The sequence below is a fragment of the Equus caballus genome, chromosome 24, assembly GCF_041296265.1.
Source record: "Equus caballus isolate H_3958 breed thoroughbred chromosome 24, TB-T2T, whole genome shotgun sequence".
Classification (NCBI taxonomy): Eukaryota; Metazoa; Chordata; class Mammalia; order Perissodactyla; family Equidae; genus Equus; species Equus caballus.
This window is the reverse complement of record NC_091707.1, coordinates 32,159,768-32,180,778: the sequence shown is the minus strand read 5'-3', so window position 1 is coordinate 32,180,778 and position 21,011 is coordinate 32,159,768. Positions and strand designations below refer to the sequence as shown.

Below are 21,011 nucleotides of genomic sequence, written 5' to 3'. Positions count from 1 at the left end.
TGCCTAGTTTGCTGAGAATTTTGATCATGAATGGGTGTTGGATTTTGTCCAATGCTTTTTCTGCACCTGTTGATCATGTGATTTTCCTTCCTCAGCCTGTTGATGTGATGGATTACATTAATTGAATTTTGAATGCTGAGTCAGCCTTACATCGCTGGGCTGACTCCCACTTGGTTGTGGTGTATAATTCTTTATATATATTTTTGGAATCAGCTGCTTTTTGTTTCATTTTGGGTTTTAGGAGAAGTCACTTTAGTTTACATTCAGATACATATTTATCATCTCCTACATAGATTGTGTAATGACTATGGATTCTTTCTCTTTTAACTTTATAAAAGGTTCTCTATAAGAAGAGACTGCTTTAGGATTGAACTATAATTTTGTTTAGTCTTTATACAAATGTAGGTATTTATCAACTTTATATCATATTAATTTTCAGTCCCCAAAGCCACTTAAGAATATTAGAAGATATGAAAACATTTATATTTCAAGATCATTAGTATTACTATTAATAGTCATTAAATATTAATCACATCATTAAGCTTTACTCAGAAAGTTATAGGATATCAAGTTTTGTAGGTCTACCTAATTTCATCATTTTTTCTAAATCTTCATAAGAAGCAACCTTAGAAGGCTCTACTGATCTAAATTGTGACACATCTTAACTGTAAACCAATTGTTCTGTTCTTTGAGTGATCTGCCACAATAAATGTTTTACCTTTGTCACAGAGAACTGTTAACTGGTGTAGTAAGTAGAAATTTATCTCCTGAGTGGAAGATGATGCTCAAAGGAAGAATTATTGACTTAAAAGTGTTTAATTTTATGTTTCTTGGGTTGAACTAGATAAATTACATTCTGAAATTGGTTGAGGTTATATCTTCTTTTTTAAAATTTTTTGTGATGAGGAAGACGGGAAATGAGCTAACATCTGTTGCCAATCTTCTTCTTTTTTTTTTTCCTTTAGGAAGATTGTCCCTGAGCTAAATCTGTGCCAATCTTCCTCTGATTTATATGTGGGACGCCATCACAGCATGGCTCAATGAGCAGTGTGTGGGTCTATGCCCAGGATCAAAGCCTGTGAACCCCGGGCTGCTGATGTGGGGCGCCTAACTTAACCACTGTACCACCAGGCTGGCGCCAAGGTTATATCTTCTTAACTTTTGTACTGACATAGTAATAAATTCATTCACCACTTTATTCCTGTCTAGGAATACGCTTATCCTCAACATCTTCTTTCTTAATTAGAAAGAGAACAAGGGTCACTCAGACATGTTAGAGTTGTAGAGTTTGAGCATTTTTAGCTCCACATTCACCTGGTAAGAGTGTTACTTATTAGGCACAATCTACAGTCTCAGTGAGTTTTGGGGTTGCTTTTTGAAGCAAAAAAGAGTAAAAGAAAGGGAAAGCAGAGGGAAAACATAACCAGGTTGTCGCATTAAGATCATGAGATTTTGTTTTCATGTTTGTACTCATCCACAAACCATAAAATACGGAAACTTCTCCATTCAAACCAGTAGAGCTTTGAGATGAGATATTATAATTCATAGCGATGGCTACGTCTTCCGTATATCACTGAAGCGAGAGTCCTAATGGAAGAAGCCTCCCCTTGGAGCCATCTCTTCCCGTTTCTCAATTACTGTGAGGCTGACCCATCAAGGGAAGATGTTCATAGGAGTTTTTTGGGGGTTTTTTTAAGAGATTTTATTTTTATCCTTTTTCTCCCCAAAGCCCCGCAGCAAATAGTTGTATGTTCTTCGTTGTGGGTCCTTCTAGTTGTGGCATGTGGGACACTGCCTCAGCATGGTTTGATGAGCAGTGCCATGTCCACACCCAGGATTCAAACCAACGAAACACTGGGCCTCCTGCAGCAGAGCACGCGAACTTAACCACTCGGCCACGGGGCCGGCCCCTCATAGGAGTTTTTCATGTCAGAATAGTTTTGAAGCTGAAAGAATTTTCTATTTTGGGGAGATTCTCTTCTTCACCTTTCACTTTTTCCCCTTAGTACTTCTCTTAGACAAGGGTTCCTGCCCAGGAGTGGGGTTTATTACCTGAAAGAACTTCTGAGAGCATAAGATTTTCTCATCTGTGGGGCCACAGAGAATCAAATCCCGGCTCAGGAACAGAAGTTTATTGGTGGAAAGCCTTCTTTCTAACCCAGCATACATATATAACTTATGGTCACTTTGTCCAGTCAGATGGTGGACTGGCTAGGGGATGGGGTGGCATTCTAGCATACGGAAATGTGACCACGTTTTGGCTCATATGGTATTTCTCCACCTGAAGATCTGACTCGTTGCCATTTTCTTTGGAGGAAAAGAAACATCCTTCAAATCAAAATTACGTGCCTCCTTACAACTCTGGCCATCTTGCAACTTCTCAGTCCACTTTACCGTGGAGGACACTTCCTTGATTTGTGTGAAGCTGTAACTCCCTTAATACTTTCTGGTTAGATTTTAATGGAATTAATAACTCAATTCAGTTTTTAGCAAAGAAACTGACTCATCAATCAGAGATTCTAGAAGCATTTATACTGTAGCAGGGAAAAAGAGCAGTCTCCTCCTGGTTGCTCTGAGCTTTGGAGCCCATGCTAATTCATACTCAACTGACTGGCTGATTCTCCCTGATAAACCTGAATAAATTCCATCATTAATGCCTGCGTTCTTGATGTTTTACCTCATAATGGGCTCTGTCAGTTTTCATAACAAAAAGATGATGTCATTTCTAAAACTAAGTGGGGCTAGTTCTCAGAGAGAAAAATCTCACTTTACAGTGACAAAAATTGTCTTACGGGGGATTGTAGGATTTGGCACTGAGACAGACTACTCCGTCAAAGCATGTCCAAGTCACAAGGCCCACTTATTGTCAAGATATTCGTTGAAGAAGGATGACATGCAGAGTGTTTAGGATTTAAGAAAACCATCAGCATACTTCTTTCCACAGTGGTAGTAGGAAGAGGAGTCTTTAATCGTTCTTCTCCACACTATCAAGATACAGAGATTTCATAAAGTCAAACACAATGTTTTTTGTTAAGAAAGGCATAAGAAGCTTTACTGGCTTACATAACAAATCACAGATCTTACTGATTTCCGCCATAGATCTTACTGATTTCCGCCATCGCCGTCAGCTGAACAATGTTTCAAACCATTTGAAACAACTGTAACACAAAAGGTCTTTTATGTCTCTGAAGAGAAAAGTGAAATATGTAATCTTATAGCAGCAGGAAAAAAATTTCCTGTCTTTGTACAAGTACAGTGTCCGTTGATTAGTGACCAATGGCTTCCTATACAGAGATGCTGGGAAATAAATTAACTTTGTGACTTGTTTTTCTTTTAAAGTATAATCTAGCTGAACTATAATCCTCTTTTTTTTTTAAATATTTATTTTCAGGGGTTTTGTTCTTTTGTCTTTCTTTCTGCTTTTTCTTCCCCAAATCCCCCCAGTAGATAGTTGTATATTTTTTAGTTGTGGGTCCTTCTAGTTGTGGCATGTGGGACGCCGCCTCACCGTGCCATGTCCCCGCCCTGGATCCGAAGTGGCGAAACCCTGAGCCGTGGAGGCAGAGAGCTCGAACTTAACCACTCCACCACGGCGCTGGCCCCTATAATGTGCTTTTAAACTGTATAGAAGTGACTCATCATGCTCAAAGAGGAACTTAGATTTCCAGCCTTAATGTTTCTTGAGTTAACAGGGAATTCTACATCCCCAGGAAATGGTCTGAGATCTACACAGAAATCAATTTGTAAAGATGATCATCACAACACTATTCATTACAGCTAAACTTTTTTAAAACCTAGATGTCCAACAATAGAAAATTGCTTAAGTCATTCTAGGCTATGAAATATCGTCAACATTGAGGAGGCATGGTATAATGCTCAGTGCACGATGTTGTCAGAGAAAAGCAAGACAAAAATCTCCACAAACAGTAAAACGTGGACATGCATTCACATGTAGAAAAAACCTGCAAGGAAATGAAGTACACCAAAATTTTAATTGTGCTTTCTCTTGTCGTTAGCATCTTACATTACCATGACACATTTGTCACAACTAATGAGCCTATATCGATATATTAACTAAACTCTATACTCTATTTGTATTTCCTTCGATTTCCCTAATGTCCTTTTTCTGTTCAAATATCCCATCTGGGATACGATACTAACATTTGGTAGTCATGTTTCTCTAGGTTCTGCTTGGTTGTGACAGTTTCTGAGACTTTCTTTGTTTTTCATGACCTTGACAATTTTGAGTACTATGGTCACGTATTTTGCAGAATATCCTTCAATTTGTGCTTGTTTGATGTTTTTCTCATGATCAGACAGGGGTTGTTGAGAGGAAGACTACAGAGGCCAAGTGCCACTGTCCACACATCAGATCAAGGGTACAGCAGTGCCCCGTTATGTGCAGGGAATACATTCCAAAACCCCCCTGAATGGGGATGCCTGAAACCGTGGATACTACCAAACCCCACATATACTATGTCTTTTCCTGTACGTACATCCCTATGATGAAGTGTAATTTATAAATTAGGCACAGTAAGAGATTAACAACTACTAACAAAACAGAACAATTATGACAGTTGTCAACTTAGAAAAAAGAGACAACTGCAAAACAAAATGAGAGCATTTATTTGGGGTTTTAGAATAGCAATTGGGGGCCAGCCTGGTGGCGCAGCAGTTACATTCACGTGTTCTGCTTCTTGGCAGCCTGGGGTTGGCCGGTTCAGATCCCGGGAGCGGACATGGCACCGCTATGCAAGCCATGCTGTGGTAGGCGTCCCACATATAAAGTAGAGGAAGATGGGCATGGATGTTAGCTCAGGGCCAGTCTTCCTCAGCAAAATGAGGAGGATAGGCCATAGTTAGCTCAGGGCTAATCTTCCTCAAGAAAAAGGAAAACAAAAAAAAAGAATTGCATTCGGGGAACACAGGTTCCAGCAGCCACAAAAGTGTCCCCTCAGGAATAAAGGTCATGAGTTTTCATTAGCAAAAAGGAGAGCCCAGAACAATTACCTTATTGTTTGTTAGGGAGGGTAAATTTATGTCACAGTTGATAGGCTTACTCAGGGATATCTTGTTGCTACCCAAAATAGTCTATCTTTTTGCACAGTCCTTCAGAAAATCCTTTCTCACCAAATAACTCTCTTTTGGCCACTGAGCAAGATCAGCACAGTTTCGTATCTTTTAAACAAGATGGAGTCCAGGGTACAAAATGGAGTCACTGTTGTCAACTTGTTTCACACCAAGATAGTGTAATAAAAGTTACGTGCATGTGGTCTCTCTCTCTCTTCAAAATATCTTCTTGGAGCGTCCTCACCCATCTTCTGTGATGATGTGAGACGGTACAATGCCTGCGTGATGAGATGAAGGGAGGGGAATGGCGTAGGCATTGTGATGCAGCGCTAGGCTACTGTTGACCTTCTGAGGACACGTCGGAGGAGCATCTTCCGATTCTCAATCGCAGTTGACTGTGGGACTGAAACTCTGGAAATCGAAACTGGCTGAGGGGGGACTACCGTACGTGGTGTCCACACGATTGATCACTGGTGATGTTAACCTAAGGTAGTGCTTGCCTTGTTTCCTCATTGTAAACGTTCCTCCCCGCCCCACGTTCTGTCCTGTACAATTTGGTAGTGAGTAAGCACAGGTGCCTGACTTTTGACTCCTTTATAGTTTTCAGTATTTTCTAAATTTTCTACAATAAACACATATTACCTTAGAAAAAAGCCATAAACTCCCAATTTTAAATCCTACCTATTCTTCAAGTCTCATCTGAAATGCCACTTCTCCTAAGTCCGCCCCACCCCTACCCCAGACTGGATGTGGTTTCACCCACCCTCCTGCGATACTGTCCCTGTGGCACATTTTTTCCGCTGTTTCACCCTCACGCTGAAAGGCTGTTTAGCCCCACTCGTTTCTACCTCCACCTTCTATCAGAAGGGGTTACAGGAGGGGCTGCTCTCCTCCGCCTCCTGCAGGGCCTCGTCTACAGAGGACATGGTCCTCTACACTCCTAACATCTGTCTCTTTCTGTTCTGCCCCAGAATCGTTGAGGATGCCCGGTATTCCAGCAGGACGAACAGTGAAGAAGTTACTTTGGAGAGTATTCCTTAGACCAGTCTGGAGCTTCCTGCTGACGTGTTGAGGAAGGCATGCAGAAAGCATAATCAGTAGTGTAGGGAGAGCACCACCTACCCACGATGGCATTCCTGGGCATGGGGGAGGGAGCATCCTTGAGCCCACTGAGGTTTGTGGTGACCGAAAAGTATGTGTGTCACATTTAATTCACGTAAAAGAACAATCTTCTACTCTTTCATAGCCTGTTATTTGTTTGGGTTTTTTTTTTCTTTTGCTGAGGAAGATTTGCCCTGAGATAATATCCACTGACAATCTTCCCCTTTTTGTATTTGAGCCGCCACCACAGCATGACCACTGACAGAGAAGTACTGTAGGTCTGCACTGGGAACTGAACCTGGGCCGCCAAAGGGAAGCATGCCAAACTTAACCACTAGGCCACGGGGGCTGGCTTGCCTTTTGTTTCTTTTAGCTCTCAAGTTTCTTCTGTCTCAGTCCTGACTAGGCAGAGCCAAAGACCACCAGCCTCTAGTTAGTACCCTTAGTAAAGAGCTTTCTTCCCAAGAAATGTTATTTATTTAGGTGCTATCTGAATCTGAGGCAGGATTCTCAGTAAAGTAGCAATTTAGAACATTCAATGATAAATCAGAAGGGGAATGGAGATATAAATAATATGAATCATAATCCATATAAAGGCAAAAAAGCTCTAGTTGCCATGTTTACATCTTAATAATTGTCCTGTTCTTTTTCTATACTCGTAAATATGTCTCGCAATGTTATTTGTAAATACCTTCTTGAAGACTTCTAGAGTCCAGAAGTTTAATCTTATGGCCCCTGGAATGTGACCATCAGTTTTTAAGCCCCACTAACTAATTACATGAAACAACCTCCTAGGCTATAATGCGCAATGTATGACTCTGAATTTTCATTGTTAGGAAGGAGGGTTTTAGAGTGATTTTGTCACGATCTTCTCTCTTTGCTTGAACTACTGCCAACAGCTGTCAGTGACTCGAGCAGATTACTTTTGCCTTAAAGTGCTGTGGCCGAGAGCCTGTGCTTGCAGACGTTCTTTCACTTGCCTCACAGAGATGTTGAGAGGATTAAATGATTGCCCTAAAACAGGTGCCCTGGGAGCCTCAGGTCCTTCCCCAACAGTTCTTTTCCTTGCTGGACTAGAAAGCTCTGTCAGTTCCACGTGTTGCTGTGGCAGAAGGTTTGTATTGGGTAGAAGGTGCCCCTTTCCCACCACTTATTTGTTTGTAAAACCAATATTCCTTTTTAAGTGATATTTATGCAACAAAACACCTTGTTTAATGGCATAGATGCAGGTTCAAGATAACATCTGAAAGGACACATGTCAAGGTCATCACTAAGGTTACTGTGGGGAGGAGGATGATGGTAGTGACAGTAGTCAAAGCGTTGAAAGGAGACTGTTTATCTGTAGCGTTAATATCTGTAATGAACTGTACTGATTGGGAATGTTGCAATATTTAGCCCTTAACAGAAGTTGTTTATACTTAGAGCTCTCTGTTCACTCCTGATATTGTTTATTGGTATGGAAACTATTTGTCATAGTAATGCTATTTAAAGGGAAAAGAATAAAAACCCAAAAGGGTTCTAATAAGACCCCAGAGGAACTATCTTCAACTGATATTCCTTAGCATATATTAGGGTCTCACCCTGAAAACCTTCAAATACAGGCGTGCCCCTTTTCTGAGGGGAACACATTCCAAGACCCCAGTAGATGCCTGAAACCGTGGCTGGTACTGACCCTATATGTATTAAGTTTTTTCCTCTCCATAGATACTTATGATAAAGTTTAATTTATAAATTAGGCACAGTAAGAGATGAACAATAACTAATAATAAAATAAAACAATTATAACAACATACTGTAATAAAAAGTACCACAGATCTCAGCAACCTCAGCATACAATTTTTTCTCTTTTCCTATTAAGTTGAGAACTTCACCTTTTCACTTAAAGGAAGCACATTACAGCTTCTCTTTGGCATATCTGAATGTGCAGCATCATGACTCTTGCATATTGGGGCCATTATTAGGTAAAAGCTCTGTGATACTGCAACGGTCCGTGTGATAACCAAGATGGCAACTAAGTGACAGAAAGTTATTACAGTGTGGATACCCTGGACAAAGAGATGATTCATGTTCCAGGTGGGACGGAGCAGGATGGCACAAGATTTCATTACACAACTCAGAACAGCAGGCAATTTAAAACTTATCAATTCTTTATTTCTGGACTTTTCCATTTAATATTTTCAGACCATGGTTGACTATAACTCAAACTGATGAAAGTGAAACCATGGATAAGGGTCGACTACTGTAACTGGTTATATTTTCAGGAGAGTCACCCTAACTCTTTGCCACCCAAGTGTTTGTGGAAGAAAGCCTGCAGCTGCTTCCAAGCATCCACCTGGGCCATGGCATGAGCCCTGGGCTCCCCTCCCCAGATGACAGGACGGCCCACCAAGGTGTGCATGGAAGCCGGGCACATGGGGAAGTAAGGAGGCTCTATGTAGTGCCCCGCCCCTGGGTAACAGATGATCTGCGGCCTCTCCTTACCATGCGCCTGTAAGCGTTTAGAGGCCTCACTGGCATAGAATTCACTCTTCCAGTTGTGGTCATCCTGACCTACAAGGAACAGGAAGGCACTCTCAGCCCTTTCCACAGGAATGAAGCTCTTCTGGTCGGGTCCTTCCAAAGGGCTGTTGAGGACATCCAAAATGTCTGCAAAGCCCTCACTGGTCACTTTGACTCGCTTTGGGTTGATGCCTACAGGGGGCAGAGTCTCCCCCTTGTAGTGCAAGGCGCCTCCAACGTTGGCCACAGAGCCATTGATTATGACGGTGGCAGTGATGCCCTTCAGGAATGAGGCCATGGAGAGGCAGAGATCGCCCCCCTTGGAAATGCCAAGCAGCCCAACTCCTGGACCCTTTACCTGAGAAAAGGACAGACGATAAGGGGAGAATGAGTCCATGATCATGGCAGTGTGAGGAGTAGTGCCCGGAGTTAGAGGTCAGGTGGAACTGAGCCTGAATCTGGGCTCTACCATTTACAAAGTTTGCAACCTTGGGATATTTACTCATCCTTCCTGTCTTCCTTTCCACAATTTCTCCATCACCATTCCTGGTGACTTCAATAACCATGTGGAAGATATACTAAATACTTTGGCCTCTCAGTTCCTTGACCCCTAATCATCTTTTTATCTAGCCCACCTCAGCCACCCACTCCCATTGTCATAACCTAAACCAAGTGATCATCTCCAGAATCTCAGCTTAAGCATTCTACTCTCTGATCACCATCTTAAATAATTCCAGATTAGCCATGCTAGACTGCCCATTAACACCTCCTTGAAACCCTGACTACCACTATTTTCACTATCAATACCTTTGTCATGTTCTCACTTCCCACCTCATCCAGCTTAGATGTCCAGCCTCATTGTTATTAGCACTCCCTTGCAAGCACTCTAAACTCCTTGAATACTTCTCTTCCTTTGGGCATACTAGCCTGGAAAAGGGCTAGCCTTGGCTAAATCCACCTGATCATTTCCTCTAGGTCTGCACTGGTGCAAATGAACATTGCTGGAGCAATATATACACATTTGTGCCAACAGGTCTTACTTTCGTTTCATGACCACAAATTTCAAATCACTATCCATATGGCCCATTGACCCAACCACACTTCACTGTTATGTTTGCCCTCCGTGTCTCCAAAAGACCATTCCACACCTTCTCCTACCTCCTGAAGTGCCTTCAGCTCTGTTCACCCTCACTTTCAGCTCTCCATCCTCCATGGAGAAGACAGAAGCTATCCTGGAGGAACTCCTCCTCCTTTCCCCTGCCAGCTCTACTGAGCTCCACATGAACTCAAGTTCTCTGCCTTCCCTTCTGGTTCCAAAGGAGTCCCTCTGTTCTCATCAAAGGCCACTCCTCTGCTTGGCTTGGGATCCCATCCACTCTGATTCTCCAGGACCTTGCTCCTGCAAATGCTCCCTCTCTCTCTCCCTCTCTCCCCTTCATAACTTTCTTCTCTACCGGCTCATTCCCATCCATGCACTTCCGGGTCTCGTACCTCTTCCGTTTTCATAACAGTCCCTGGACCCCACATCCACTCTGCCCTAGTTTTCTACTCTCTTCACAGTAGAGTTTGTGGGAGAAATTGTCTGCAGCTCTTCTCTTTCTTGTCTTCCATTCTCTACTTAATCCCCTCCAAGGTAATCTGGGTTTGCAACATGCAGCAAGGACTGCTCTTGTCACATTTATCAAAATCTTGTATTCCAAATGGCTGTTTAATTAACCTCTCAACAGCAGTCTTTCTTTTCTCGTGGCTTCTACAATAGCATCCTTAACTGTATTCAACCACTTATTCCTCATAAAAGTACTAGGAATTAAATGATATTATTATCTCCCAAATTTTCCAAGGAGGAAACACAGGCCCCAAGATCACAGGGCTAGTAATTGGTGAAATCAGAACTCAAATTTAACTTTTGTCTATCTACATCTTATGCTGGCTCTACGACACCCTGTCACCTTTTCTAAGAGCTCCAAAGCTTCCAGACACCGTCAGCTCTGACTGAATTGGAAAATAGGCAGGGCTTTTCTTCTGATCCTCTGCTACCCTGAGCCTAGAACCCTCAAAACATCTCCTAGTTCCCAGGTTCTGTGGCCACCAGGTGCTTCCTTTAAACTTACTACTGTTCTCTCAGAGGGGGCACCGGGAAGAGAGGGTTGTTCACACACACACTTGAACCGGGTACTCTAACACACTTCCTAGAGAAGTTCCAACCTGAGGGTGACTAAGCAGGCAGTTCACAGCTTCCTCAAAGTACTCCAGGTGGAGGCTCTCTATGCTCTTGGGGAGGTCGTCATAGTTGTAATAGGCCAGAGCCATCACAGCAAAACCCTTCCCAGCCAGCAGACTAGCTCGATATTCCAGAAGGCCACCTCCAGCTCCAAAAACGTCCACAATCCCAGGAAAGGGTCCAGGTTCTGTGGAAGAAACAAAACACAAAAACGAACTTTTTCTGAAACTCTTTGCAGTGGTATCAAAAGCCATCTGTTGCCTACTTGGTGATGTCAAAGTTTTCTGTTGACAATGAGAAATGCTGGAAGACCTCTGGTCTTCGAAGGTCCAGACAGCAGCAGAGGCTGAATCCACGTTCCCCTCTACACCCACACTTCTTTACAAGGAACATGTATTACTTTCTGATTAAAAGCAATTTACATACAGACAACGAAAACAGCTAATCATTGTCCCCCCTCCCCAAAGTGACAGTGCCAAATGTCAGGAGGATGTGGAGCAACTGGAACCATCATACACTGCTGGTGGGAATGCAAAATGATACAGCCACTTCGGGAAAGACTTGGCCATTTCTGATACAGTGAAACATATACTTACCATAGGCCCCAGCAGCCTCACTGCCAGGTCTCCACCCAAGAAATACGAAAACTTGTGTTCGCAAAATGGTGTATGCAAGTGTTTGTAGTGACTTTACTCATCTCCAAGGACTTGAAACCCAAATGTCCTTCAAATGGTGAATAAATCAACAAACTGTGCATCCATATAAGGGGGTCCCACTAAGAAGCAAGAAGGAACTATTGATACTTGGAGCAACAGGAATGAATCTCAAAGGCATTAAGCTAGACTCAAAAGGCTACATATTCTGTATGACTCTATCTACTGGCTATTTTCACCATTTACATCAAAGTTTGTATTTAACAGGCCACACTTAAAGAATAACACTAAAGCAAACCCTTTCGACCCAACACTTTCAGAAGTCACCCAGTACTAACCCCCGAAGCCCCCTGAGTCCCTGGGCCCCTTCCCTCCCTGTCCCCTCTCCTGGATTTCATCATTCTCCTGATTTCCTTCACAGGATTACCACTTCTATGTGTACCTTAGTATTTTGCTTATTTTGCCTATTTTTTGAATTTTATCTAACTGGAATGATGTTGAACGTGTTCTTCTGGGATTTGTTTCATTTCACACTGTTTTGAGAATCGTCCATGGTGACTTGCAGCTGCCGTTCAGTCACCTCTGCTGTAACTGTACCTCCGTGGAGTCGTCAGTTCTGCTGTTGATGGACATTCGGGCTGTTTCCAGTTGGGCTCTTACACACAATACCTCGTGGTGCACATGTGCCAGGAGTAGAATGACCTAGTCAAGTTTCTAGACCAAAACAAATTATTTCCAGGAGGAGATGAATGACTATATTCCTTTTAGCAGTGTATGCGAGTTCCTTTTGCTCCACATACTTGTCAGCAACTAGTAACGTTAGACTTCTAAATTCTGGCAAATTGTGAGGGTGTGGAATGTATTGAGTAGGTTTATTTTGCATTTCCCTGATTCCTAATGAGGATAAGCATCTTTTTTATTCATTGGCCGCTTGCTTTTTATGTAATGGTAAAATTATCCAGGAACTTCAGATTTCCAGTTGATAGGAAGAGGCTGTCCTCCCTCATGCTGATTTTCTGAAATCTTCATATATGTGGGAGTTAGAAGTAAAGTTGGAAAACACAGAAACTTAAAAAACAATTAAAAACTTAAAACTACCCAAAAAAGTTTCCTTAAAAACTTAGAACTGTCTTTTCCCTTTCCTTCCCATGTCTCCTTTTTTAAATTACAACGGTCTTTTCCCTTCCCTTAGGATGTTTTCTTTTTTTATGTGTGAGGCAGATTGTCCCTGAGATGACATCTGTGTGCCAATCTTTCTGTATTTTGTATTTGGGATGCCGCCACAGCATGGTTTGATGAACGGTGTGTAGGTCCAGCCTGGATCCGAACTTGCGAACCCCGGGCCGCCCCGCAGAGTGGACCCACTTAACCACTAGGTCACCGATCTGATCCCCTAGGATGCTTTTTAACTGGCCTCTCTGTTTTGGATCAGCAGAACATCTCCCCAGCCGGCCTACATTTCACGCCTGTGTCCTTGACATTGTAAGGCCCCAGGGACCTCCAGAATGTTGGAGCCACCTCCTTCCTCTCGGTAGAAGCCAAGAAAACAGGAGAAAGACTGGCTGATAGAATAGGGAAGCGGGGGGCTCACCTGGCGGCAGGAAGAGCGTGGCGCGCACCCGGCCCGCGCGCACCGGCTCCCGCCGCACCCCGGGCCCCAGGAAGGCGCGCTCGTGCACCGCCCGGCCCAGCAGCCGCCCGGCCTCGGGCTCGTGGCCGTCGAGCACCTCCAGCTGCACGGCGAACGGCGTCTGCACGTCCCGCTTCACCAGCCGCAGCAGGGGCTTCTCGGGCTCCAGGGCCCAGAGGAGCCCCATGGGCTCGAGCCCCGCGAAGCTGCCGCCCAGCGCGGGCCCGCGCTCCAGGTCCAGCTGGCCCGTGGCGTCGGCGCGGTAGCGCGCGTGGGCCCGGAAGAGCGCGCCCTTCTCGTCGCGCAGGGACGCGCGCAGCGTGACCGGCTGCCCCGGGGCCAGGCCGCGCACGGCGATGCGCACGGGCTCGTCCCAGAGGCAGCGGCCCGCGGGCTCCACGGTCACCGTCGCCGACTTCCGAGCAGGAACCCACGAGACCGGGTTGGCAGGCCTCAGCTTAGGACAGCCCGGCAGCCGCGCCCAGCTCTTTGGGCCCCATCGGCCGAGTGCAGCCGTTCGCAGGACAGCGGGAGATGAGGCCAACATTTTGCGCCTTGATTTCAGACCTCGGATCAACTGATCAGAGCTGTGGAGAAGGTTCGAAAGTGGTTAGAGATCCCCTGGTGGCAGGCTCCTTATCTGCAGGCTAAGCGACCAATGGAGACACGCAGCCTGCTGAACAGTTTGGTGAACCAGAGACGTGCCAATCAGTAGCGTACTTTAAGAGCAAGCGCAGAGAGAGAGACACGGACGAACTTGCCCAAAGTCTCCTGTAATAAAAAGCTTCTACATTAAGTCGGGAAAGAACTTCCTAGTTCCGCCACTCGGAAGCTTTTTGGCACGTGCAAAGCGCGGTTTAGCAGAGCTGGCTCTGAGGTACCTGGCACCTAACAAAGTCTCCAGTCACCAAACTCTTAATGGCTAAGAGGAGTTCAGGACTGGAATTGAGTTTTAGCCCTTTGTTGAGTAATTGACACCCTTTAATAATCCTAGTTCCAAATGTTGTCATGTTCTGCTGGTCATCAGTCCTACAACTCCCTGTAGTTCTAATTTTGTACTGGTTCTGTGGGATGCTTCACACTATATTTTGTGCACAAGAGCCTCATAAACTAAAGAAGGTAAATAATAATAGCCAATTCTTACAAGAGACTTATGAAAAAATTAAGGCCCAGAGAGATGAACTGATTTGCCGAAGATCACACAGCTAGAAAGTGGCTATGCTGGGCTTTAAATCTTTGCAGTTGGATTCCAGAGCCTGTGCTCTGAACCATTATGCTTTAAGTGTCTCTCACATGATGATGTCCTATGCTGGAGAAGATTTGGAAAACAGACATTCATAGACTGGTGGTGGACACAAACTGGTATGACGTTTTCAGAGCAATTTGGTTAAAAATGTTTAAAAGATGCATTCTTTTTAACTCACAATTCCACTTTTAGGAATTTCTCCTAAGTAAATATTCGTGAATGTGTGTAAATATCTGGCTACAAGCATGCTTATCATGTTGTTGTTTTAAAAGAGGAAAAATGAGAAACAAACTAGCAATATAGATTTGGTTTAATTGTGATGCAGTCATATAACAGAAGAGATGGAGCCATTAAAAATGATATAGCAGAATATGATGAGCAAATTTTCATGACATCTTTAAGCAGGTAGAAAACATATATAACTCTTTAAAAACATATTAATACATTAAAGAGAAGAAGAAAAAAAGACTAGTCAAAAACTACCCCAAAATGGTATTTCTTTGGCTTTGGGGTATTATGGGTAGTTTTAATTTTCTTCTTTGTCCAGAATTTCTATCAGAAAAAAAGCATGGCTTTTATAATTAAACAGAGTTGTTTTTTAAAAAATTTGTGGTAATATACAAACATAAGATGTGTATAGTTAATTAAGTACATTCACATTGTTGTGCACTCATCACCATTGTCCATCTCTCCAGAACGTTTTAACCACCCAAACTGAAACTCTGGACCCCTCAAACAGTAATACCCCATTGCCCCCTCCTCCCACCCCTGCAGATCACTATTCCACTTTCTGTCTCTATGAATTTGACTATTCTAGGCACCTCGTAGAAGTGGAAGCATACACTATTTGTCCTTTTGTGTCTGGCTTATTTCACTTAGCATAATGTCTTCCAGGTTCATCCATATATGTAGCATATATCATAATTTCATTCCTTTTTAAAGCTAAATAATATTCTATTGTATGTATATACCACATTTTCTTTATCCATTCAGCCACTGATGGCCATTTGGGTTGTTTCCACCTTTTGACTATTGTGAATATACTGCTGTGAACATGGGTGTGCAAATATCTGTATGAGCCCCTGCTTTCAATTCTTTGGGGTATATACCCAGAAGTGGAAGTGCTGGATCACGTGGTGTTGACCTAAAACAAATAAGGAGCCAGTTATTTTACCAGCAGAATGGGTTTATTCAAGAATTGCAAACAACTGCAATTCAGGACATACAGCTATGGAGAACCATGTGCAAGTCCAGAGAAACATTCTTTTATGAAGTTGGGAGGGGCTGTTGTAAACAGAGTCCATTGGCAGTGTAGTGGCTTTTCATTGGCTGAGCTGTTGCTCAGGAATATCTTCCTTCCTTTTATGGGGTAGTAAGTAGTATTACTTCCTGTTGGAGATGCAAGGTATGGCTCTTCCTGTTGGGGTCTGTGCTGTGTTGAGTTGCCGTGCATGAGAGTTCTCTCTTCTGGCTTCCCCACTCCATTTTAAATGAGGATTCTGTTATTTTCAAATTTTCCCCGTTTGATCAGGATCTTTCTCTGAAAGCATCACTGACCAAGAGTCAGGTTTTTCCAGATTCAGTGGCCTTTTGTCCTTGATGCCAGGAAGGACCTTCCGTAGGTGTCATGTCCCATGTCAGAGGGAAAGTGAACAGATGGAAACGTACTAAGATCACATTTGAGTAAGAAGGATGGGTAGGAGGGAGATCTCTCATTTCCTATCTAAGTTTGTATCCTTCTAATAGGCCTGGTCTGGACATCTTAGGAAAGTTGTCTCATCAGATGTCATCTGCTTCGATTCCAGGAAATCTTTACCTTCAGGTTACCAGATGGTGTGCAGGTCGTCAGGATTTGGTGCTTTCTTTAGATGTGTCACGTGAATCCAAGAGTCTACTCCCTGGAGTTTGGTGACACAAGGGTTAGTTAGCAGTACTTGATAGGGGCCTTTCCAGAGAGATTGAAGAGTCTTTCTGGAGGTGTCTTTTCCAATAGATGAAATCTCCAGGTTGCAAGGTGTGATGCTTAAGGTTCTCGTCTCCCTGGAGCACACCATGAAAAGATTGCTGTACTAGAATGTAGTTATTTTTGATAGAAGAAATTAGGCCTTTCCAATATTGAAGTGTATCTCCTTTTGCCAACTCCAGATCAAAAGAGGCAGAAGCCAGATGCTTTGGGCATCCTGTGACTATCCCAAAGGGTGAGAGTTTATTAGTTCCAACGGGGGTGGATCTGAGATTTAGAAGACCAATGGCAATGCTTTTGAGCCAAGGTATTTCGGGGGTCTCTACAAATTTTGCCAATTAAGTCTTAACAATGCCGTTAGTGCATTTTACTAAACCAGAGGATTGAAAGTGGTAAGCTCAGTGAAAGTGTTGTGAAACCAGTCAAACAGCAGACTTGTCAGAGCACCTGACTGGGAAAATGGGTTCCTCGATCGCTGTGAAGTTTGAAAGAGGTTCCCCAGGTAGGGATAATCTTTTCTAAAAGGACTTTAGCCACAGAAGAGGCAGTAGCCTATCTAAAAAGGAAGTCTTCAGTCCAGTGAGAAAACATACAGACCACGACTAAAACATATTTATATCCATGAGACGGGAGCAACTGTATGCAATCCATTTGCCAAACCTCAAATGGCCTGGTAGGCAATTTAAAATGTCCAGAAGCAGTGCGAACAGGGTTCCTTGGATTGTATTTTGGACAGGTGGGACAAGTGAGGTAGGTGCTTTTTGCAGCCTTATTTATATTTCCCCAATATTGATTCATGAATGCTTATCATTTTGTTGGTGGGCAATGGTTTAATGCATGTACAGTGGTCAGGAGTGGGAATTTTAGACTTTGGTAGGACTGGGTTATTTAGTCCAAACCAGAACTTTCTCTTTTTATGAAACCAGTCATTATTGAATTTCTAACCCTACTTTTCCTTTTCTGAGGCTAATTGTTGGGCTTACCTAACCAGTTTTTCTAAAGTATCATTTGGGGAAATATCTTTTTGGACCATGACAGAGGTTTGGCTGCTGTTGGTTCCTTTAAGAGCAGCATTCCTTGCAGAAGTGTCAGCAAGGTGATTCTCTTTAGCTTCCAGAGAGTCAAGTTTAGAATGCTCCAGTATCTTAATAATAGCTAAAGTAGCAGGTAAATATATAGCCTCCAATCATTCATGAACATAAGGGCTGTTTTTAATTTTCTCTCTGCTGGAAGTAAGGAAGCCATATTGCTTCCAGAGCATTCCAAAATCATGAGCCACTCCAAGAATGTATTACTATAAATGTTCACAGTTTTGCCTTTGACTGGGGCGCAGGCCTGTGTGAGTATGCATAATTCCAGCTTGCTGGGCTATTGTAGCCAAAGGCAAAGGTGCTGCTTCAGTTACATCAAAGAGTGTTGATATTGCATATCCAGCACAATATTCACTGTTGTCACATAAGAACTATCAGTGAACCATGAAAAGTTGGCATTATTCAAATAAGTTTCCGCAGATCATCATGAGGAGTCAGGAGGTGACCTGTCAGTGTTAAGCAGTCATGAGAGATTTCATCCATAATGGAGAGGAGAAGAGTAGCTGGCTTATTAGAATATGAAGGAGTCATGTGAGGAGCAGTTAGCAATAGGATTTCATAGGAGCTGAAGTGGCTGACTGGAAAATGTTGAGTGTCATGAGAATTCAGGAGAGCTTCCACTACATGAGCTATGAAGATGGTTCAAGAGGATCTCACAATTATTTCCGTGGTGTCCTTAACCAAAAGGGCAGTTGTGGTAACAGCTTTAAGGCAAAGTGGCTATCGCTGCGTCACAGGGTCCAGTTGGCTATAATACCCTATGGGGTGGATGGTGGTCCTCGCATTTTGGGGTGAGTATCCCAAGGGTATTCCTTTCCTTTTCATATACAAAAAGGAAAAAGGGAAGCTGATAATTGGGATGCCCAAGGGCAGGGCGGTTCATTAAACCCTCCTTTAAGGCTTTAAAGGCTATGTCATCTTGTTCTTCCCATAAAATTCGGTCAGGGTTGTTGTTCTTCAGTAAAACACACAGAGGTGTGGCCAAAAGAGAGAGATTTGGAATCCAATTTCAACAATAACCAGCTAGCCCGAGAAAACCTTGCAGGTGATGCTTAGTTTTGGGTTTTGGGAAATTTAGGATACCATGAAGCCTATTTGGATCTAAATGTAGCCCTTGTTCTGATACCAGATGCCCTAAAAATTGAACCTGGGTTTGGGCAAACTGCAGTTTCTCCTTGGCGACCTTTGTGTCCTTTTAAGGCTAAAAGCTTTAGCACGTGGATGCTCTCTTCCTGTGAGGTTTGGGAGGGAGAGCAAAGAAGCAGACTGTCCACATACTGCAACAAAGTAGAGCCCCTAGGAAACCGTGTATCAGCCGGGTCAACCTTCAGGATTTGTGAAAGATAAGGACTCTCAGTAAAACCCTGAGGGATTACTGTTCAGGTGAATTGTTTTCCTTCCCAAATGAAGGCAAAAGGTATTGGCTAGCTTCATCAACTGGAATACCAAAGGACACACTGCATCAAACAATTACAGTAAAGAAGTTGCTTTCAGTTGGGACAGATGTTCAATTAAGTAGGGGTGGAGATGACAGGGGAATGGGAACCAAAGAACAAATGAGTCGCTCTATCAGCCTGGTCATCTGAAGCACGCCAGAGCTGGGCATTCTTGTGTTCCCCGCTTTGCCTGTTTTTCAGCAGGACGCAGGAACCCCTGTGGGGGAAAACTTATCGAGCTGCATATATCTAGAGGTTTATTTTTCAAAGGCTGACCAAGAAATCCATTTTGCCACCAATCAATAAATACAATGCAATTTCCCAAAGCTCAGTTTACAAAGAAGGAAATTTAATAAGTAGCTGAAGATACTCCTGATTGAACCCATAGGTTCTGTGAGTAGACTCATGGAATTCTGAAGAGGTGGTACCTGGTAACCAATGTAAACAGCTTTGGAACCTAGGAAACTAAGTAAAGTTAAGATGGAGAACCTTGCTTCCTGTTGAAGACCTTGTTGTGAGAGGTCATTTCGAAGGTAATTTCAAAACTGCTGCTTTTCCAATATCTGAAGTGAGCTTACTAGCATCAGCTGAGTGATGAGAGGCAGCCTGAAGTAGTTGAAAACATTTGGGATTAGGTGTCAAAGAGTCAATACTGCTTCTGGTTCTAACCAGTACTATGACCTTAGTCATGTCTCTCTTCTCTGGGCCTCGGTTTTTAAATCTGTAAGACAAAAGAGTTGGAAAGATCTTCTTTATGTCAGTTTCCAAAGTAATCTCAGAAGAGAGCAGTATATCTGTGTGAGTGCAAGGCAAAGGATGGGAATTAGAAAGTGGAGGGAAAAAAGTGAAGGGAAGTTTCTGATGAGAAAGAGGCAGCAAGAGAGGGATTTGAAACAAGCCAGGTGAAGAGGCTAGGTTCCCTCATCTCGCTCTGCCCACTAACCAAGTTTCCTTCACACATCACACAGATACCTCTTGGGGCTGCGCTTTCTCTAAATGTAATGTGCACAAAAACCTCTGAGAGCTTGTTAAAATGAGGATTTGCAGCCTACGGAACGAACATTCTGGGGCGCAGGATACAGGAATCTGCATTTTAACATGCTCCGTAGGTGATCTTGATGCAGAAGGTCCCTTTAACCATATCTAACAAACACCATCCCAGAAGCTGACTGTCCCCTCTTGGGCCCTACCTCAGAACTTCAGAATCTGTGAGTAGAGGTGAGACTGTATTACTTTTTAAAAGCTCGCAGAAGATACTGTGCTAAGATTTATTGCTTTTTAGCCTTTTCTTCTGTGGCAGTTTCTACTGGTTTAATAACAGAAGGGAAACAGCAAGATATTACTCCTTTTAGCATGCATTATTCAGCCCACTTCAACTATTTTTGCAGAATAAAGGTACCAGGCCAGGGGGTGAGGATAGGGGACTGGAAAGGTGAGTAGAAGAGTGGAACTCAATTTGGAACCTCTGGGATATTGCCCATTTTGAGTCTGGATTCTTCTGTCAGGTTTTAACTGGAGGCCTGTGGCCTAACCACAACTTCACTCTTGCCTGTCTAGGCAAGTTCCCAGCAGTGCAGAGATCATGCTGGTGGTTGTTGCTTACCAGACTGCAGGGCCTGGGCTATAGTTACGCCAGGTTTGAATAACTGTAGGATGCCATTTATTCAATTTTTTATGCTGTCAGTGCACAAAAGCACCTGGGACCCACCAATCTGCTTTTGGTTCTTAAGGGCTGTTTGCTGGGAGAGGACCCCTGCCTCCGTGCTGGTCCAGGTAATATTTAAGTTTGGATACTATGGAGGCTCCAAACTGCATTCGTAAGTCTCTTGTTCCCTCTCTATACACCTTCTCTTTTCATTGCCTAGGGCCCCAGTATTCCTAAACTGTTCCCTAAGTGCCCACTGCATCTAACTGTGGGACCCCAGAGACTTGCCTTCTAAGGACAATAGTCCATGCTCTAAGTCAACAATAACAATTCCTCGTAGTAATACTTTGCAGCTTGCAAAGTACTTTCACACATGTTCCCTGATTTTGAGCTTCATATCAATAGTAAATTAGAACAGGTATCCGACTCTATTTTCACATTGGCAAACTGAGGCAA

The 21,011-nt window shown here is 43.3% G+C and overlaps 2 protein-coding genes across 7 annotated transcripts in view; one reads left to right on the top strand and one right to left on the bottom strand.

Moving 5' to 3' along the window:
- Positions 1-8,300: 8,300 nt before the first annotated feature.
- LOC100147142 (acyl-coenzyme A thioesterase 1) lies at positions 8,301-13,892 on the bottom strand. Its single transcript, XM_023628067.2, has 3 exons — positions 13,136-13,892; positions 10,876-11,078; positions 8,301-9,028 (listed from the first exon to the last, which is right to left on the bottom strand). The coding sequence occupies exons 1-3, from the start codon at positions 13,719-13,721 to the stop codon at positions 8,438-8,440; spliced, it is 1,380 nt and encodes a 459-aa protein (XP_023483835.2). The 5' UTR covers positions 13,722-13,892; the 3' UTR covers positions 8,301-8,437.
- Positions 13,874-21,011, top strand: part of HEATR4 (HEAT repeat containing 4) — a 45,485-nt gene continuing 38,347 nt past the window's right edge. For 3 of the 6 annotated variants that reach the window (XR_011432218.1, XM_023628064.2, XM_023628065.2), the window contains exon 1: positions 13,874-14,536. Coding sequence is in view for 2 of the 6 variants with exons in the window: in XM_023628064.2 (XP_023483832.2) it covers positions 14,481-14,536 (56 nt within the window). In the remaining 4 variants the exon portion in view is untranslated. Of the gene's footprint in view, positions 14,537-19,347; positions 19,444-20,640; positions 20,728-21,011 lie in introns of those variants that run through there. The other 3 variants (XM_070250092.1, XM_070250091.1, XR_011432219.1) reach the window with 3 other exon arrangements.